Raw genomic sequence first — 19,610 nt, forward strand, 5'->3', positions numbered from 1 at the left:
ATAATGGGACTTCCTTCATCACAAACGCAGCTGCTGATAAATAGCGGTATCTTCAGACACGTACATTTCCCCAACAAAACTGCAAGAGGCAAATGGTCAAAAACATGACTTCTCATTTTCAGAGATGAGGAAACTACAGATTAGAGAAGCCAAACCCAAGACTACTCAGCAAGTTGAGTGATATGAAAGTTCCCCTTTAAGAAATGAGGTTTACTTTCCTTGCAGTGTTCCTTTGCTACAATTTGCCTCCTGAATACATGATTGATGAAAATCAAAAAGTATTTTGCATTGCCAAAGCCATTTAATGCATGAGACCTTTCATTTCTGCTATAATTTGGAAGAGGGAGGAAAAAATACCACACCAATTTTTTTTAATTTATTTTTAATGTTAGGATAATTACAATATTGTGTTGATTTCTCCCATACATCAACTTGGATCAGCCACAGATATATATATGTCCTCTTCCTCTGGAGCCTGCCTCCCACCTCTCACCCTATCCTACTCCTCTAGATTGTCACAGAGTCCTGGTTTGAGTTTCCTGAATCATACAACAAATTCCCACTGACTATTTTACATATGTTAGTGTATATGTTTGGAGAAGGCACTGGCGACCCACTCCAGTACTCTTGCCTGGAAAATCCCATGGACGGAGGAGCCTGGTAGGCTGCAGTCCATGGGGTCGCCAAGAGTCGGACACGACTGAGCGACTTCACTTTCACTTTTCACTTTCATGCATTGGAGAAGGAAATGGCAACCCACTCCAGTGTTCTTGCCTGGAGAATCTCAGGGACGGGAGCCTCGTGGGCTGCTGTCTATGGGGTTGCACAGAGTCAGACACGACTGAAGCGACTTAGCAGCAGCATTAGCAGTATATATGTTTTCATGCTACTCTCTCCATTATCACATCAATTTTGACCAATTAATGACCAAGTATAGTTATGGAGGACCAATTTGTCCACTCTGGACTAGACAGTGTAAAATTCATAAAGTTTATAATACATAAAATTTAGAATGAGCTCACAGCCCTTAGAGTTTTGTATGAAATAATACTGAAAAATATGGTAGTTTCTTTAGATGCAAAAAAGCTCAGAGAAAGGAGAGGTGGTGCTAGAGTAACTGAGAGAGCTTCAATAGAGCAGACCTATATCCCCAAAGAGTGGACAGAATTTAAATAAGAGGAGCATGAAGGGGAGATATGAATACTAGAGATGCAAATATCCCTTGTGGTCCAAGTCCATTTGGTTGCTCATTTAGAATAGCCAGATGTCACCTACATTTAAACTAAGCAAAGATTAGAAAGGACAGGATACACTTGTATGAAGGTGGAAGGTATATACTACAGGATAATGTGAGAAAAAGTAGAGATACTTCATATATCACAAAGACACAGTTTTTTATAGGAAGTAAATTGTGATTCCTCATTTTGAACTTGCACACCACTAATGCAAACATCTATTTCTAAGCATTCATGTTGGTTTATGCTTTCTCTTTGAGGTGATAGTAACCACTACCATTAAAACTAGTCCTACTAGGTAAGACCTTGGCAATTACTTCATGGAATTAATTTTGTCCTAGCAGCTTCATAATCATTGATATTTAATTCTGATAAATCAATGATCATCACTAATATACTAAGAATAGTCAAACTTTTCAAAGAAACAAGAAATGTCTTGAATTCATTCTGACTTAATATTGAGGATTTCTTGAGCTTTTCTTGTACCTCCCTCTCTACCCATAAAACATTTAACTGGAATTCTCCATCATATCACAAGCAAATGTAGGTCCCAAGAAACAAGCAATGGACCCAGTTAGAGAAGAAAATTCAGAAGGAATCTAATCTCAAAAGATCTAAAGCCTACTATAATAATTATATAATTCCCCTTAATTGTTTATAAATATTTATAATATTTATATTATATTCACTAAAAATTTTTTATCATCCAAAATTCCGATCTGTTTTTTTCCAGTAAAGTACATTTAATGAGAAAACATGTAGTCTGCAGAAAGCATCAAAAAATAGCTTAGCCAGCCCCACCTTCTTGGCTACCCACTTATTGAATAGTGGGATCCATTATTAAAGTTATGTAACAGCAGTAACCACAGTAGGGCTGATTCTGAAATATTTCAGCACCAGATCTTTCCACTGATATTCTGCCCTTATGCTGCCAAAATGTGAAACTAAAAAATGTTGAGTCAAGGAACCACATCACCAATTCACTGTCTTAGCTGGAATATGAAAATGTCAATTAAAGCCACAGATTTTAGCTCTGATTTTCCATAATCTAGCATCCATTTACTGCAGATTGCTTGGAAAGAATGAATCAACAGCAGTGAACATAGTTATTTCTCTGGAGAAAAGAGGAAAGAAGTCAATGGTATGTGCAATGAAAAGCAATGTTGCAAGTTCTTTATGTGGTCCACTGGCTTGGCCAACAAAGATGTTGAGAGACACCTCAACATCACTCTATCATACTGAATGAAGTATAAGTCAGAAAGAGAAAAACAAATATTTTATATTAACACAAAACATAGAATCTAGAAAAAATGGCATAGAGGAACTTATTTGCAAAGCAGAAATAAGAGACATATCAAGGCAGCAAGGTAGGGTGGGATGGACTGGGAGACTGGGATTGACATACATACATTACAGTGTATAAAATAGATAATTAATGAGAACCAACTGTATAGCAAAAGGAACTCTACTTAATGCTCTATGGTGACCTAAATGGGAAGGAAATCCAAGGAAGAGGGGAATACATGTATACACATGGCTGATTCACTTTGCTGTATAGCAGCAACTAATAACTAACACATTATAAAGCAACTACACTCAAAAAAAAAAAAAAAAACACATATACATTAAAAAAATAAAAAGTCAAATGAACATCTCTCTTACTTCAGGTATACTTTTTCACAAGTATTGACATTATCTCCCCCTAAACCTTAAAGTCTTTAAGACCCTTAAATCACCCATGAAAACTAAATAGACTAATGTTTCTAAAGTCTTATAACCAGTAAGTCAAAGTGTACTAGTGACTCAGTAATGTTCAACTCTTTGCAACCCCATGGACTCTATCCCACCAAGATCCTCTGTCCATGGAATTCTCCAGGCAAGAATACTGGAGTGGGTAGCCATTCACTTCTCCAGGGGATCTTCTCAACCCAGGGATCAAACCCAGGTCTCCTGCATAGCAAGCAGATTCTTTACCATCTGATTCATTCCAGAGAAGCCTATAACCAGTAAAGGAAAGTAAAGGAAAGTGAAGTCGCTCAGTCGTGTCCAACTGTTTGTGACCCCAGGGACTATAGCTACCAAGCTCCTCGGTCCATGGGATTTTCCAGGCAATAGTACTGGAGTGGATTGCCATTTTTCTCAAATGTTATATCCATTTAAGAAGGCACTAATTCACCTAGAGCCAGACGTCCTGGAGTGTGAAGTCAAGTGGGCCTTAGAAAGCATCGCTATGAACAAAGTTAGCGGAGGTGATGGAATTCCAGTTGAGCTATTCCAAATCCTTAAAGATGATGCTGTGAAAGTGCTGTACTCAATATGCCAGCAAATTTGGAAAATTCAGCACAGGCCACAGGATTGGAAAAGGTCAGTTTTCATTCCAATCCCAAAGAAAGACAATGCCAAAGAATGCTCAAACTACCACACAATTGCACTCATCTCACACGCTAGTAAAGTAATGCGCAAAATTCTCCAAGCCAGGCTTCAGCAATACGTGAACTGTGAACTTCCAGATGTTCAAGCTGGTTTTAGAAAAGGCAGAGGAAACAGAGATCAAATTGCCAACATCCGCTGGATCATGCAAAAAGCAAGAGAGTTCCAGAAAAATATCTATTTCTGCTTTATTGACTATGCCAAAGCCTTTGACTGTGTGGATCACAAGAAACTGTGGAAAATTCTTCAAGAGATGGGAATACAAGACCACCTGACCTGCCTCTTGAGAAACCTATATGCAGGTCAGGAAGCAACAGTTAGAACTGGACATGGAACAACAGACTGGTTCCAAATAGGAAAAGGAGAACGTCAAGGCTGTATATTGTCACCCTGCTTATTTAACTTCTATGCAGAGTACCTCATGAGAAACGCTGGGCTGGAAGAAGCACAAGCTGGAATCAAGATTGCTGGGAGAAATATCAATAACCTCACATATGCAGATGACACCACCCTTATGGCAGAAAGTAAAGAGGAACTAAAAAGCCTCTTGATGAAGGTGAAAGAGGAGAGTGAAAAAGTTGGCTTAAAACTCAACATTCAGAAAACTAAGATCATGGCATCTGGTCCCATCACTTCATGGGAAATAGATGGGGAAACAGTAGAAACAGTGTCAGACTTTATTTTTCTGGGCTCCAAAACCACTGCAGATGGTGACTGCAGCCATGAAAATTAAAAGACGTTTACTCTTTGGAAGGAAAGTTACGACCAACCCAGATACCATATTCAAAAGCAGAGACATTACTTTGCCAACAAAGGTCCGTCTAGTCAAGGCTATGGTTTTTCCAGTGGTCACGTATGGATGTGAGAGTTGGACTGTGAAGAAAGCTGAGCACCGAAGAATTGATGCTTTTGAACTGTGGTGTTGGAGAAGAATCTTGAGAGTCCCTTGGACTGCAAGGAGATCCAACCAGTCCATTTTAAAGGAGATCAGTCCTGAGTGTTCATCAGAAGGACTGATGCTAAAGCTGAAACTCCAATAGTTTGGCCACCTCATGTGAAGAGTTGACTCACTGGAAAAGACTCTGATGCTGGGAGGGATTGGGGGCAGGAGGAGAAGGGGACGACAGAGGATGAGATGGCTGGATGGCATCACTGACTTGATAGACGTGAGTTTGAGTAAACTCCGGGAGTTGGTGATGGACAGGAAGGCCTGGTGTGCTGCGATTCATGGGATCACAAAGAGTCAGACACGACTGAGCGACTGAACTGAACTGAATTCAACAAAAATCTGTTGTAGACGATTAAAAAATGCAGACCAATATGGTGCTAATCCTGGTGGCCTAGTCTGCTTTCTCCACAGCTTTGAGCCCTTTGGTTTTTAGAGATGGATGGGATGTATTATAAGGCCAGTCTTTATTGCTACTGGGGTTTCCCAGGTGGCTCAGAGGCAAATAATTTGCCTGCCAATGAAGGAGACGTTGGAGATGTAGGTTTGATCCCTGGGTTGGGAAGATCCCTGAAGGAGGAAATGTCAACCCACTCCATTATTCTTGCCTGGGAAATCTCATGGACAGAGAAGCCTGGTGGGCTACAGTCCAAAGGGTTGTAAAGAGTCAGGCACGACTAAGCACACACACATTTTAGCAACACAATATTGAGACTGACTGACAATATCATTCAAAGTACTGCTATGTTACCAACTCAAAAAGCAAAAACCATTTAAGAAATTAAAATCTTCCTAAATGAAGTTTAACTATGAAGCCAAGTGTATCAGAACTTATACCTACTAATGGATATTTTCCTTTAAGGATACACGTTATTCCTCAAAAAATACTGGGAGCTTCTCTTTTGGAACTGTCCCCTCAACTGGTTTCAAATGGCAGAACACAAATCCTATCGCTTTCACTTTTTTTCCCCAATTAAATGTACTTTATCGCTGCATTTAGTAATTCTTAAGACTTCCCTGGTAGCTCAGACGGTAAAGCGTCTGTCTACAATGTGGGAGACCTGACTTCGATCCCTGGGTCGGGAAGTTCCCTGGAGAAGGAAATGGCAACCCACTCCAGTACTCTTGCCTAGAAAATCCCATGGACTGAGTAGCCTGGTGTCCATGGGATTGCAAAGAGTCGGACACGACTGAGCAACTTCACTTTCCCTTTTAGTAATTCTTATTACTAAAAACTTGTGGCAATCTGAAAATTTACTACAAAAGATGAAATTGTGCCACCACAAGATTTCAGTAAAGACTCTTAATATTACTGTTTTGAAAAGAAATGTTCCAAGAAGGTCTTGAGCCCTGGGGCAAAGTGGCAAAATGGAAAGGAAGAGCAATCTTTTTATCATTTTCAATGGATTCCTTTAACAATTGCTCTCATTCATAAGAAGTTATAGCTCCTATTACCTAGTTATATATAAGTTAGCTAGAGCCAAGTTAAGATAACAAAAGATTTTTCAGAGTTTATTCTATTTCCTTCCCTTCTTTCTTCTCCTATATGCACTCACCATCTGGAGCATATTTTGAGGATATTCCTAAAATGACTGCAAGTGCAACAAAAAATGAAAAACTAGTAATAGCAAAGCAAATGAAAGTATTTTTGTGCCTCTTCTGCTTTCGGCGCTCTCTCTCGACTTGCTGTTCCTCAGATGAAAAACCAAAGCTGGCCTGGGCTTCCTGTCGGATGGAGGTAAATTTGGCTGAAGCTTGGCTCTTTGGAGGAGGAGGGGGACGCAGTGGGACAACCTTCCCTGGAACATAGCCAGATGAATGATGGCTGTTTCCATTCTGAGGTTGCAGGAAAGCAGGGGAGTGTCCCCTGGAATTAGTGGCATGCATGATACACTGTCACTGTGAAAAGAAACAGAAAAAAAAAAAATTTAGGCTCAGAAATGTGAGAACTGTAATGCCTTTGTTTTTAGTGTGGTAAAATATATATAACATGAAACTTAGCATTTTAACCATTTATAAATGTATAATCCAGCGGCATTAAGCACATTCACAATGTTGTACAACCATCACAATCATCCATTTCCAGGGCATTTTCATCATCCCAAACAGAAACTCTGTACCCATGAAGCAAAAACATCTCCCTCCTTCTCCCCAGTCACCACTGTAATGACTTTTTTGAAAATATCAAGTCAGCTTACATCCTGATATATTAAACTATGTCAACAATCACCTTCAGTGATCTACTTCTAACACCACTGCTTCTCCACTCTACACGCTATAATCACCTGATAATGTTAATGCCCAATGCCACACCCCAAATATTGTCAGGAGGCAAGCCACCATAGCTTTTAAATGACACAGATTTTCTAATGGGCATCTTGGTTGAAAACCACTGTTCTAGGGCAGCTTTTCTCAACTGTGCATAAGATTCACAAGGGAAGCTTGTTAAAGAAGTATATTCCTAGGCTCTCCACCCCACTGATTCTGGCTCAGTGGGTGGAAAGTGGGCCCTGGAGTTTATATTTTTAAAATGTACCTTGGTGACACTGAATCAGGTGTTCACCCTTGAGTATAATTACTGTAAAGCTCTTCAAATGGAAGTTAAAGTCCATCTGTCAAAGGACCACAAGGTGGAACCACAGGTTCCAACAGGCAAGCATACATGTTTCAGTTCAGTTCAGTTCAGTCACTCAGTGGTGTCTAATTCTTTGCAACGCCATGGACTGCAGCACACTAGGCCTCCTTGTCCATCACCAACTCCTGGATGGAGCTTGCTCAAACTCATGTCCATTGAGTCAGTGATGCCATCCAACCATCTCATCCTCTGTCATCCCGTTCTCCTCCTGCCTTCAATCTTTCCCAACATCAGGGTCTTTTCAAATGAGTCAGTTCTTCTCATCAGGTGGCCATAGTAATGGAGTTTCAGCTTCAGCATCAGTCCTTTTAATAAATATTCAGGACTGATTTCCTTTAGGAAGGACTGGTTGGATCTCCTTGCAGTCCAAGGGACTCTCAAGAGTCTTCTCCAAAACCACAGTTGAAGAGCATCAATTCTTCTCTGCTCAGCTTTCTTTATGGTCCAGCTCTCACATCCATACATGACTACTGGAAAAACCAAAGCTTTGACCAGATGGACATCTGTTGGCAAAGTAATGTCTCTGCTTTTTAATACACTTTCTAGGTTGGTCATAACTTTTCTTCCAAAGAGCAAGCGTCTTTTAATGTCATGGCTATAGTCACCATCTGCAGTGATTTTGGAGCCCCCCATAATAAAGTCTGTCACTGTTTCTATTGTTTCCCCATCTATTTGCCATGAAGTGATGGGACTGGATGCCATGATCTTCCTTAATGTTGAGTTTTAAGTCAGCTTTTTCACTTTCTTCTTTTACCTTTATTGAGAGGCTGTTTAGTTCCTCTTCACTTTCTGCCATAAGGGTGCTGTCATCTGCATATCTGAGGTTATTGATATTTCTCTCTGCAATCTTGATTCCAGCTTGTGCTTCATCTAGCCCGGCATTTTGCATAATATACTCTGCATGCTGCTGCTGCTTCAGTCGTGTCCAACTCTGTGCGACCCCATAGACGGCAGCTACCAGGCTCCCCCATCCCTGGGATTCTCCAGCTAAGAATACTGGAGTGGCTTGCCATTTCCTTCTCCAATGCATGAAAGTGAAAAGTGAAAATGAAGTCGCTCAGTTGTGTCCGACTCTTCGCGACCCCATGGACTGCAGCCTACCAGGCTCCTCCATCCATGGGATTTTCCAGGCAAGAGTCCTGGAGTGGGGTGCCATTGCATAGAAGTTAAATAAGCAGGGTGATACTATACAGCCTTGACATATTCCTTTCCCAGTTTGGAACCAGTCGTTGTTCCATTTTCCATTCTAACTATTGCTTCTTGACCTGCATACACATTTCTCAGGAGGCAAGTAATGTGGTCTGGTATTCCCATCTCTTTCAGAATTTTCCATAGTTTGTTGTGATCCACATAGTCAAAGGCTTTGGCATAGTCAATAAAGCAGAAATAGATGTTTTTCTGGAATCCTCTTGCTTTTTCTATGATCCAGTGGATGTTGGCAATGTGATCTCCGGTTCCCCTGCCTTTTCTAAATCCAGCTTGGATATTTGGAAGTTCACGATTCACGTACTGTTGAAGCCTGGCTTGGAGAATTTTGAGCATTATTTTCCTAGTGTGTGAGATGAGTGCAACTGTGCGGTAGTTTGAGCATTCTTTGGCATTGTCTTTCTTTGAGAATGGAATGAAAACTGACCTTTTCCAGTCCTGTGGCTACTGCTGAGTTTTCCAAATTTGCTGGCCAATTGAGTGCAGCACTTTAACAGCATCATCTTTTAGGATTTGAAGTAGCTCTGCTGGAATTCCATCACCTCCACTAGTTTTGTTCATAGTGATACTTCCTAAGGCCTACTTGACTTCACACTGCAGGATGTCTGGCTTTAGGTGAGTGATCACACCCTTGTTGTTATCTTGGTAATATAACTTATTTTTAACCATGCTATCACTTAATAGCCTGTGAATTCACTTAATGAGAAAGTCTTTTTAAATACTTTTTAAATACTGAAATTTTTTAAATTTCTTTTTAAATTTTTAAATACTTTTTAAATACTGAAATTTTGTTTTAAAAAATAGCAGGCATTCAAATATCATGTTTAAGATGGTTTTAAAAAATAGTGAACTCCGGGAGTTGGTGATGGACAGGGAGGCCTGGCGTGCTGTGATTCATGGGGTCACAAAGAGTCAGACACAACTGAGCGACTGAACTGAATTGAACTGAACATTGCTAGAGCACTTCCTACCTGGTCCTGTTCTAAACACCTTACATGTGTTAACTCACCTAACACATTTAATACAACAAATCTATGAATAGGTGCAATTATCCCCATTTTACACACCAGAAACTGAGGACTAGAAAAGTTAATTAGCTAGTTTACAGAGAACCAGGACTTGAACCTAAGAATGTTGACTAACAATTACACTAAGGTGTCTTCCAAAACACTTGAGAGACAGTAATTTCAAAGAATCCATTCTGCAAGGGTATAACCAGAACTGTGTTGAGTCTGAAAGGGCACTTTAGTATTCTCAGAACTTCTTCATGCAGAAGTCTACCAGACTATATATAATTCTTTCTAATCTAAGAGAACCTGACACAAACGCAAAAAGGCAGTCCTTTTTACTTTCTATATTCTTTATATTAAGCATTTAGTTTTTGAATAAAAGAATAAGTTTTAAATGAAACCTGACTCCAATTTTGTCAAATGAAACAGAAGGGGGCCAGGAGGGAGAAAAAGAGAAAGAATGGAAGAAGGGAGGGAGGGGGAAAAAGCGAAAGAAGCCTTGTCATTTAATGTTCTTACTGCAACAGCTGTGGATAAATAAGAAACATGATGTTCACTACTTCCCCTCCTTAACAACTGTAGCATCTCAGAGTCACCTGACTTCATTCAATTACAATCTTACAATTAATCCCCCTCATCCCCTGCCAAAACAACAAAAAAGGGTACCTCTAAACTGCTCTAAACTACAGCAAATCCACTAAACACAAAATGTGACCAATTAAAGAAGCCACAAATAAGTGTTCCCAGGACCCAAACGACCTGGAAATTAATGGGGACAGAAAGGGAATCTAATCAGGAATTGATGCTGATTTTACATGGGGCAAAGAACATTCTGAGAGTCAGTGTGTCTGTCAAAAGCACTTGGTTTGTGGAGTTTGATTTCTGAACAAAAGTAATTATTTAGACGAAGCTTAAGCTCCATAACAAAGGGAAAACAACATGATTCAAGGTGCTATTGAAGAAACTGCTGCATGTGCCAAGCAGCAGAACAAAATAATGGATACATCCTGCTGGAACAAATGAGAAAGTATGACAAAGACCCCTTTATGATCATCCATTAACAAAGAAAGGACTAAACTAGATATTCTTGAGTGCCAGGCTCACCAGGGTGAGAGGGGAATCAGACTATAATCTCCTCTGAAAGAGAGTGGGACTCTTTTATTTGAAGCTGCAATCATCTGAAACTTTATTGTTTCAGGGTGAGAAAGGCTGTTATTACTTAACAGGCTGGAGGCCCCTTTTGTGGGAGATAATGTCTCCAGATGTACCCACAACAACAACAAAAAAGGCACTGAGAGGCTCAATGAAATCACCATCCCACTTGGAAAAAATTTTGTCTTCACATTCACAAAATGGTATCCTAACATGAAATTTCACATGGTGTTATCACAAACTGACACGATCAATAAATCAGAAATAATCATGATGTGTTTTCCCTATAAATCTCCTCCAAAACAATATATATTTTTTCTATATATTCTGAGCCCATTAGCTCTATTTTACTGAAAAACATGAAAATACATAGTAATAAATACAATCATTATTTTCCTAAATTATAAATTATTGCAACTATATTTAAGAGTAAATTTACAAGAAAATAATATTATATGCAGATTATAATCTCTATTATGATTTTACAATATATAAGACAAATACATTGCTTTAGGATTTCACTTTACATTTACGAGTTTAGTTTAGGATTGGTATTATAAATTAATTACTTTAAAATATATAAATTGCTAGTTATAGATTTCAATAATTCATGGGAAAAAATGACATTTCACTCATTCAATAAATAATTGTGAGCTCTTGCTGTCATTAGAGAATTGTGGTAGAACTATGGGTGAAAAGACAAAAGATATACAGCATCCCCAAGAAATGCAATTCCTAAAATCAATTTTATTTATTTACTTTTAAAAATTATCCCAAGTATTTATTTTAAGAGTATTTGCACAAGTGAAACAGTATAAAATTTTAAACACTATTATATATAGAGTCCTAAATCCAATTTTTAAATCCCTTGCTTGAAGGAAGAGTGAAATTGACCAAGGAAATACTGTAAAATACTGTGAGAGGTACTCAGGCTGTTCAATCCGAAAGGTTGTTACCTTTGGTTGCATTAGTTTGAGTCTGATGTCCCCAAAACAGAGACCTAATAGAGGAAAGAGGATGAAGAGTTTCCCCCAGTCTTTCACGCTTTACTCAAGGTGAGCATTAGGTGTCACTTTAAAATTTTTACTACAGCCTGAAGTTTCTACTTAATACACTGTTCATTTGTTTATATCACCTGTCATTTTTAAAAGGACTGTATTTCTAGTGGAAAGCGCACAGAATACAGAAGGAACACACCAAGATTTTAAGAGTTATTACAGACTGTGTTAAACCTCTAAATGCAGAAAATCCATAATGAACAATAATCCAAGTCATTCATATCAAATTTGGAAATACACTTTAAAAAGGTTCTGAAGCATAACTTTTGGTATTTGGATGTTCCTTGGAAGAATTATCTCGTGAGTATTTATTTCCTGGATGATTAAAAAACTTAGTAGCCCAAAAAGCTTGGTAGTACTTAATTAAAAATAAAATCATGCAATTAAAAATCTGCACAGGGGATTTAGGCAAAATTTAAAGTAGATAATGAAAGAAATTATTAAAAATATGAAAAAATCATATCAACCTAAAGATCTGTAAATGCTGAGAAAAAAGGGAAGTATTTTAAAACCTAGTACTTCTGTCAAATTCTCGGTTGTCCTCACACACACACACACACACACACACACACAATCTTAAAAATTTGCTGTTATTTAAAATAAAATTCTTTTCTTGTACAAAAAGAGTATACCCTCAAACAGAAACTGCAGGAGGGGCTTATGCAGTTGGTAAGAGAATTCAACTAATTTATTTAGTATAAATTAAAATAATCTCAGAAAGTAATTAATTTTGAAATTTCAATAACATTCAGTTCAGTTCAGTTCAGTCACTCAGTCATGTCCAACTCTTTGCGACCCCATGAATTGCAGCATGCCAGGCCTCCCGGTCTAGGAGATCATAGTTTTGGGTTTATATGATTTATTAAAAAGGTGCATGATGTTAAGAAAATTGAAATATCCCCCTATAAAATTTTCAAACATTGTGCTATTTCATCCATGACACCTTCTCAGGATTCCACAATAAGCTCCCTGCTTGTTCTTCCCTGTACTCTGTTTAAAACTCTTACTGAATCACCTTGCTTTTATCTTATGTTTCAATTGATGTAAGTACATATCACTCTCCTGCAGTTGACCAGAAGCCCCATAAGAGCAGGTACAACATCTTACTTTTCTTGGCATTCTCATGGGAACTTACACACAGCAGGAACTCAGTTAAGTGCTTACTGAACTTAGAACTTAAAAAGTTTTCCTCTCTCTCTTTCTCTCTCTCTCATACACACACACACACACAGATTGGAATTTCCCATTGACTCCTTTTTCAACATCCCTGAAGCTCTGGGAAATCTGTCTAATCTCTGTATTAGTTGCCCTAATTTGAAGAAAGCTGAGAACATTTCAAGCAAAAAAGCCAGCACATTAATTTTTATAAAATGTAACCCTAATATGCAACCCAGTGGGTGACTAAAAGGTATTATTAACAAATGCAAATGGGAATTCTAAAGATAAAGAGCAGCCAACTATCTAGACAAGCTCAACCTTTCACAATATTTTGTAAGTTTTAACCACACACTATAAAATGCAGTAGGTACTTAGGAAAAAGGAAATGTTCCATTTCACTTTATATTGTTAGGCTGACAGCAAGTAAGCTTTTATCAGAGGAAACGTCTTCTCAATACAGAGATAGCAGCAATTTAATTGAAAATTCCTTCTTTAAAAAGGTTGAGTTTTCATTTTCTTTCTACTGCTGAGCTGTTAATACAGAAGACCAATTGCCTACCACAAGTGCTCATCACTCAGTGGTTAAGTACGGTTGCCCCATAGTCAGCAAAATCATCCAGCCCCTCCAAGCCAATGCTGAGGGAGTCCCAAAGCCCACTGCTATGCCACACATACTGGCCCCATCACATGTCCATGTGTGCCAAGTCGCTTCAGTCGGGTCTGACTCTGGGCAGCCTTATGAACTGTAGCCCACCAGGCTCCTCTTTCCATGGAATTCTCCAGACAAGAATGCTGGAGTGGGTTGCCATGCCCTCCTCCAAGTGATCTTCCCCACCCAGGGATCAAACATGAGTCTCTTACGTCTCCTGCATTGGCAGGTGTGTTCTTAATCACTAGCACCACTTGGGAGCCCTTAGCCCCAACATACTAAACTCCTAATAAAAATGCAGCACTTTTGACTCATTTAAGCTCTCCTAAATCCTGCTTACACTTGATATGAAAGCTTATTTTTGAGTGGAAAATTCAGGCTTGTAGGAACAGTTGAGAAGCTGGCATGATCTCCTCAAGCATATCTTTCTTGGAGCAAGTACATAACTCTTGAAACAGTATCCAAGCTAAAGGTCAGTTTTACAAGTGAGTCTACTTTCCAGCAGTTTCAGTACAACTGGCCAAAACCTGGTTAAGGAAACTTTTCCTTTTATTAATATCTTAGTACGTCTTTGTAACACATTGACTGGTATGCTCAGTCACAGAAAAAAGTAAAAGTAAACACGCCAGGAAAGAGAGGTGTTCATAAATTATCATGAAAACAAATGATAATTTTGTTTATAATTACTAGTAATACGGGGAATGACCCTGATGCTGGAAAAGAAGAATAGGGCGACAGAGGATGAGATGGCTGGATAGCATCACCGATGCAATGGACATGAACTTGGGCAAACTCCCGGAGATGGTGATGGACAGGGAGGCCTGGCGTCCTGCAGTCCATGGGGTCGCAGAGAGTTGGACATGACTGAGCAACTGAAGAACAACGAATCATGACCTAATAAAATTCTTAACTATCTTCTAATGGCTTTGAGCTTTCAATTAATAGTTCTAACTTCCAATCTCCTATTTATAGGAAAAGGACAAAAAATAATAATATCAAGGTGATTTTCAGGTTTGGGCTCTGCGTGGGAAAAGTAGGATGTTCCATCCAGTTTTGTTTTAGATTCAGGTTATGTCACTGATAAACAATGAGCTCAATACCTCAATCATATAAAAACTATTCAGTAAGAAACAAACTTAGCAAAGCTGACTTTTAGGATCTTTAATTTCACAAACTGTCAAATTTTAAGTGCTATCAATATTCTCATATAAAGATTTTCAAATGCAAAGAACAAAGCAAAGGAAGTTTCAGAAGGGGGAATTCTCTTATACATAGCTTAGCGGAATACACTTTATTTCATGGTTTCTTATCAGAGCACACAAGATAAAATACCCTTTTCTACAACAAACACTGTGAAGGAATTCAGCATAAATGCTAGGTCTATTCCTACAACTATTTGAGAGAAAACAGACAGAAGGTGGGAAAAAATTAAGTTCACTTTCATTCAGAGATCTGCTTGGTTTTATGTGAGCAGAATCTAAAAGAACTGAATACTCTGAGATGTCTAAACAAGAGCCTTCACTCTGTCACATTCACATTCTCCCTTCCTGCCCAGCACTTGCCACAGCCCTTCTGTCTTTTTCCTTCAACTCTCAAAATCAGGATGAGTCACTATCACCTGGTACATTCCCAAGAAATAAGACACTGTGCACAGTTAATTTACCTGCACTGGTTCCTGTTCATTTTGCTAATTACCCAAATCAATGCTCAGAAGCAGAAGAGGAATGCACTAAACCTTAATGATAAATAGCTTCCTATGAAGTAAAAGGATAAGGGACTGAGACTCTTTAATGCTATTCTTTCTCCACTTGGTCAGTTTAGACACATACGATGAATGATATATTCAAAAGTTAACCTACTATGTAAATATCAAAAGACACTTGCCTTCTACTTTGGCATCCTATATTGCTCACATCTCTCCCCTCAAAAGGAAATAACTCTCTATTTAATACATTTCAAATGTATAGCCCTAAAAAGACTAAATTTACTTTAAAAAATGTTTTGCCACAAGCATTTGCATTGGAACAATTATTATTTAAAGTTAGAAGACATTTTTTTCCCTGTTTAGAAATTTACTTTTCATTTAAGCTATACTCTCTTTGTTAGAAAACTGTAGTCAAGAAACAGTAAATCCCTGGAAAGGAAAAATTAACTACAAATACCAAGAATTTGCTTACATGGAAAACAAGAAAACAATATATGCTTATGGGGCCTATACTTAAGGATGTTAGATTAGCTCATTAGTTACAATTTCATGTCTATATCCTTGGCAAATTCTATTGGAATCTCTTGTTAAAATATGAATCTCTCAAAACAAAGAGTATTTATACTATCTAATGCCCAAAGTAAACCCAGTGAACACTTTCCCACTCTAAAGCTAAGTTGAGTGGCCCTTTAAGAAATAGTTTAATTCATTATTTCACTCCTCTCATTTATGCAAAACATAGGAGGCAGATGTCTGATTTGTCTGCCACCAAATATACTCATTAATCCTGTCTTTTTTCAAATCTGTTAGTCTATCCATGAAAAGCAAGGCTTGACCCTAAAGCCAAGATGGCTGATAGAGTGAAAAGGCTGGAGAATTATCCCGGGAAACAAAAGAGAAGCAAAGGGAGCAAAAAATACAGATTTACACACCAAGGCGGAAGAAAGGGTGACAAGTGAGGAATACCGAACATTCCTCGCCCAATCAAAAATAAAATTAAAAAAAAAAGCAAAGTACATAGGCCTCTGGTTGGCAGTAAAAAAAAAAAAAAAAACTAAAGGATAAAACTAGAGGATGACTGTTTTTCAACTTGGAAAATTGAAGACAGAATGAGAGTGTCATTTTACCTACCAGTCCTCCGCTCCTCACTTCTGTTTCCTTTCTTCTGCTTATTATTTCTCAGATTCCTCTTTCTCCTTAATTCTTTCTCCTGAAAAGCTGTTCTCTTTTCTTCTCCCTCTCAAGTCTTTAGACCATCCCCCTTCACTCTTGTGGAGAGACTCCCAACCTGCTGACAGTGAAGGATGGCCCTGCAGAGGCACACAATGGCAGGCGCAGGCATGTCATCAGCCTTGCAGCTGGCCTTTGAAAAAAAGAACCAAAGCCTAAGCCTGACCTGAGGGAGGCCGATTTAATTAAGATCACAGCAAAGGGCAGAGCTGCCTGTGGGCTGCAGGGACGAAGCTTTAAGATGCTCTTCCAGAAGAAAAATGCAAGAAAGTCGTGGTGGTAGAACATTGAAAGGTGGGACAAAAAGAAAAGACAATACAGATGTGTTTGAAAAATAAGCATTACTGTACCAAAAGTTTATAATCCAGTGATATACAGACATCAAAATGCAATGTCAGTAGGAAGCATGTAACAAGTATGTTTTGACATGCCTTTCAAACTAAGAAATATTCCAGATGAATAATGCGATGACCAGACTGAAGAGATCCAGGCTACTCAATTCAGCAACAAAGCAAATTTTCTATTAACGATAGGGCTAGGACCATAATCCAAATGTGTAATTTTTTTACCTATACAACATGGTCTATTTTTAACACAGTATATCTAAGAGAAAAGCCTTTTCAAACAGGGAATGTGTACGGGCTTGGGCATCACTTATGAGACAGATTTTGTGAAGATTAGGACCCAGTAATACAAAAAATATACATGATCTCTACCTTAGAGAAGCTCATAGTCTAGTGTTGGAGGTGGGGAGTGAAGGAGCTCATAGTCTAGTGTTGGAGGTCGGGGGGTGGGAGCAAAGGAGCTCAAAGTCTAGTGTTGGAGGTGGGGGTTGGGGCTAACACAGGTAAACAAGTAATAATAATACACATTGAAGCAAAGACACTGGGCTGGTGTGTCTAAAGAGGTGATAACTTGATTTTATTTAATTCCAAACTCACTTACCCAAATGTATACCATCAGACTACTACTAATACCTTCCTTTGTATGTGTGAATAAAATTTACCACTGAATTTTGCCCCTAAAATGACAACACATTGTCCAGCAATAACCAACATAGGGAGAAAACAACAAACTCATGAGGTCTTTCATTATTCTCTGACAGGCTGCCTGGTGGGTGTCATCCACAGGTGAGTTCCTGGCCAAAATATTAATACAAAGGAATTACAGTCCCTGTCCTCCTAGGGCTTGTGAAAACTAGGCCTACTATAGGGACCATATTACACCTCCTCCACAGTCTCTCTGACATTCGTCAAATTCAAGAGTACCAGAGAGTCAAAAGGTAGGACCTCCACTGAACAAGCAATTACTCAGAGCTAGAGCAGAGATTAGACTCTGCATGGCTGAACAGGGACAGAATACAGCCAGCAGAAGGAGGCAAACAGGGGCTGAGTGATGAGCTCACATGCCACACACACAGTTCGGGAACAAGAAGAAATACTTTAAGGCTAAGCCCAAGCTCAGATGACATGGCAACCAGGCAGCTGGGGAAAGTTATCCAAGAACTGACCATATATTGTGAAGTGTGGCCATATCCTAAGGGCAGTGTCTAAATCAGCAGGCACTTGGGAAAACAGCAACGAACATCCATCGAAAGATGTCATTAATCATGTAGAGAAGATGATTCATCTCTCATTTGGCCTTTTCTCCTATACCTTCATACACAGCCCACTGCCTACCAAATTGCTAGCTTCTCAGCATTACTGCGGAGAAGGCAATGGCACCCCACTCCAGTACTCTTGCTTGGAAAATCCCATGGACAGAGGAGCCTGGTAGGCTGCAGACCATGGGGTCACTAAGAGTCGGACACAACTGAGCAACTTCACTTTCACCTTTCACTTTCATGCACTGGAGAAGGAAATGGCAACCCACTCCAGTGTTCCTGCCTGGAGAATCCCAGGGATGGCGGAGTCTGGCGGGCTGGCGTCTATGGGGTCGCACAGAGTCGGACACGACTGAAGTGACTTAGCAGCAGCATCAGCAGCAGCATTACTGGCACTTCATTCTATGACATTGGATGGTTAGGGGATGGCTATGACTAAGCACCTATTAAACAATTAAAGCCATATCTTTTGCATTAATGAAGTATAATATTTTTTAAATCCTATGTATGTATGTTCAGTTGTGTCTGACTCTTTGCGGCCCCATGGACTGTAGCCCACCAGGCTCCTCTGTCCATGGGATTCTCCAGGCAAGAGGACTTGCCATGCCCTCCTCCAGGGGATCCTCCAAGCAAAAACGATGTTATATGTGTGGGGATTTTTTTTTTAGCCACATTTTTTTTAATGACTCATTTTTTTCATTCCTTCTGAAACAGGAATCAGGCATGTGTCCTTATGCTACACTTAATTTTTCCAATCCCTCAAATATTAAAATGAACTTTCTAACTTCGATGTGTGTTTAAAAAAAAAAAAGCTCATTTATTCTTCAGGAAAATGAGTCACTATAAACAGAGACCATTATGATAAGAGAAGGCTTGTAGTCTTAAGTTACAAACCAGTAATTAGGCAAGAGCCCCCAAATCAATAATAATTTTATTCTTCAGAGACACTTAGTATTCAGACATGACTAGGACATCTAGTTTGTGGAGAATATGCCTATATTTGAATACTTACATCAAACTCAGAGTCAATGAGGACAATTCTTTTCTTGGTTGCTCCATATGGATTGTATCAAACTGCAACCTTTTCAGGCAACAACAATGTTGCTTCCAGCCACACTTCTAAATGCAATGTTAAAGTCAAAAGGAGCCTGGCGGGCTATAGCCCATGGGGTCGCAAAGAGTTGGACACGACTGAGCGAGTAAGCACAGCAAAGCTAAGATCACCACAAGCTCTCCTAGGCAAACTTTTCATAATATAAAATCTCATCAAATGCTGCCAAGTTTTTATTTATAGTCCAAATGAAGATGAAGCACTGATAAATGTAAAAGATTAATCACTTGTCATCGTGTAATGAAAAGAAATATCTTGTTATAAGCCTGATTAGTCTAATAATAATTTCAGAGCAGATTTGCCTACTAGATCAAGGACTCATTTATTGGGAGACAGGAACTCTATGCTTCAGGTCATACACAGCTTTGAGTCTGTTTCACTTTTTGTAAAGAGACATTTTAATAAAGACCCTATGCCTCATACATCTTTGTATCATTGACAGCAACTTGCCAGTGCCTTGAACATCTTAGGAATGTAATCAG

The 19,610-nt window shown here is 39.0% G+C and overlaps 1 protein-coding gene across 3 annotated transcripts in view; it reads right to left on the reverse strand.

The window, feature by feature from the left end:
• CEMIP2 (cell migration inducing hyaluronidase 2) overlaps positions 1-19,610 on the reverse strand; it is an 82,196-nt gene that overhangs the window by 57,008 nt on the left and 5,578 nt on the right. For all 3 annotated transcript variants that reach the window (XM_061425535.1, XM_061425534.1, XM_061425536.1), the window contains exon 2: positions 6,168-6,510. In XM_061425535.1, the coding sequence (XP_061281519.1) occupies positions 6,168-6,498 (331 nt within the window). In that variant the 5' untranslated portion in view covers positions 6,499-6,510. The remainder of the gene's footprint in view (positions 1-6,167; positions 6,511-19,610) is intronic.

This window comes from Bos javanicus, chromosome 8, assembly GCF_032452875.1.
Source record: "Bos javanicus breed banteng chromosome 8, ARS-OSU_banteng_1.0, whole genome shotgun sequence".
In the NCBI taxonomy this organism is placed as follows: Eukaryota; Metazoa; Chordata; class Mammalia; order Artiodactyla; family Bovidae; genus Bos; species Bos javanicus.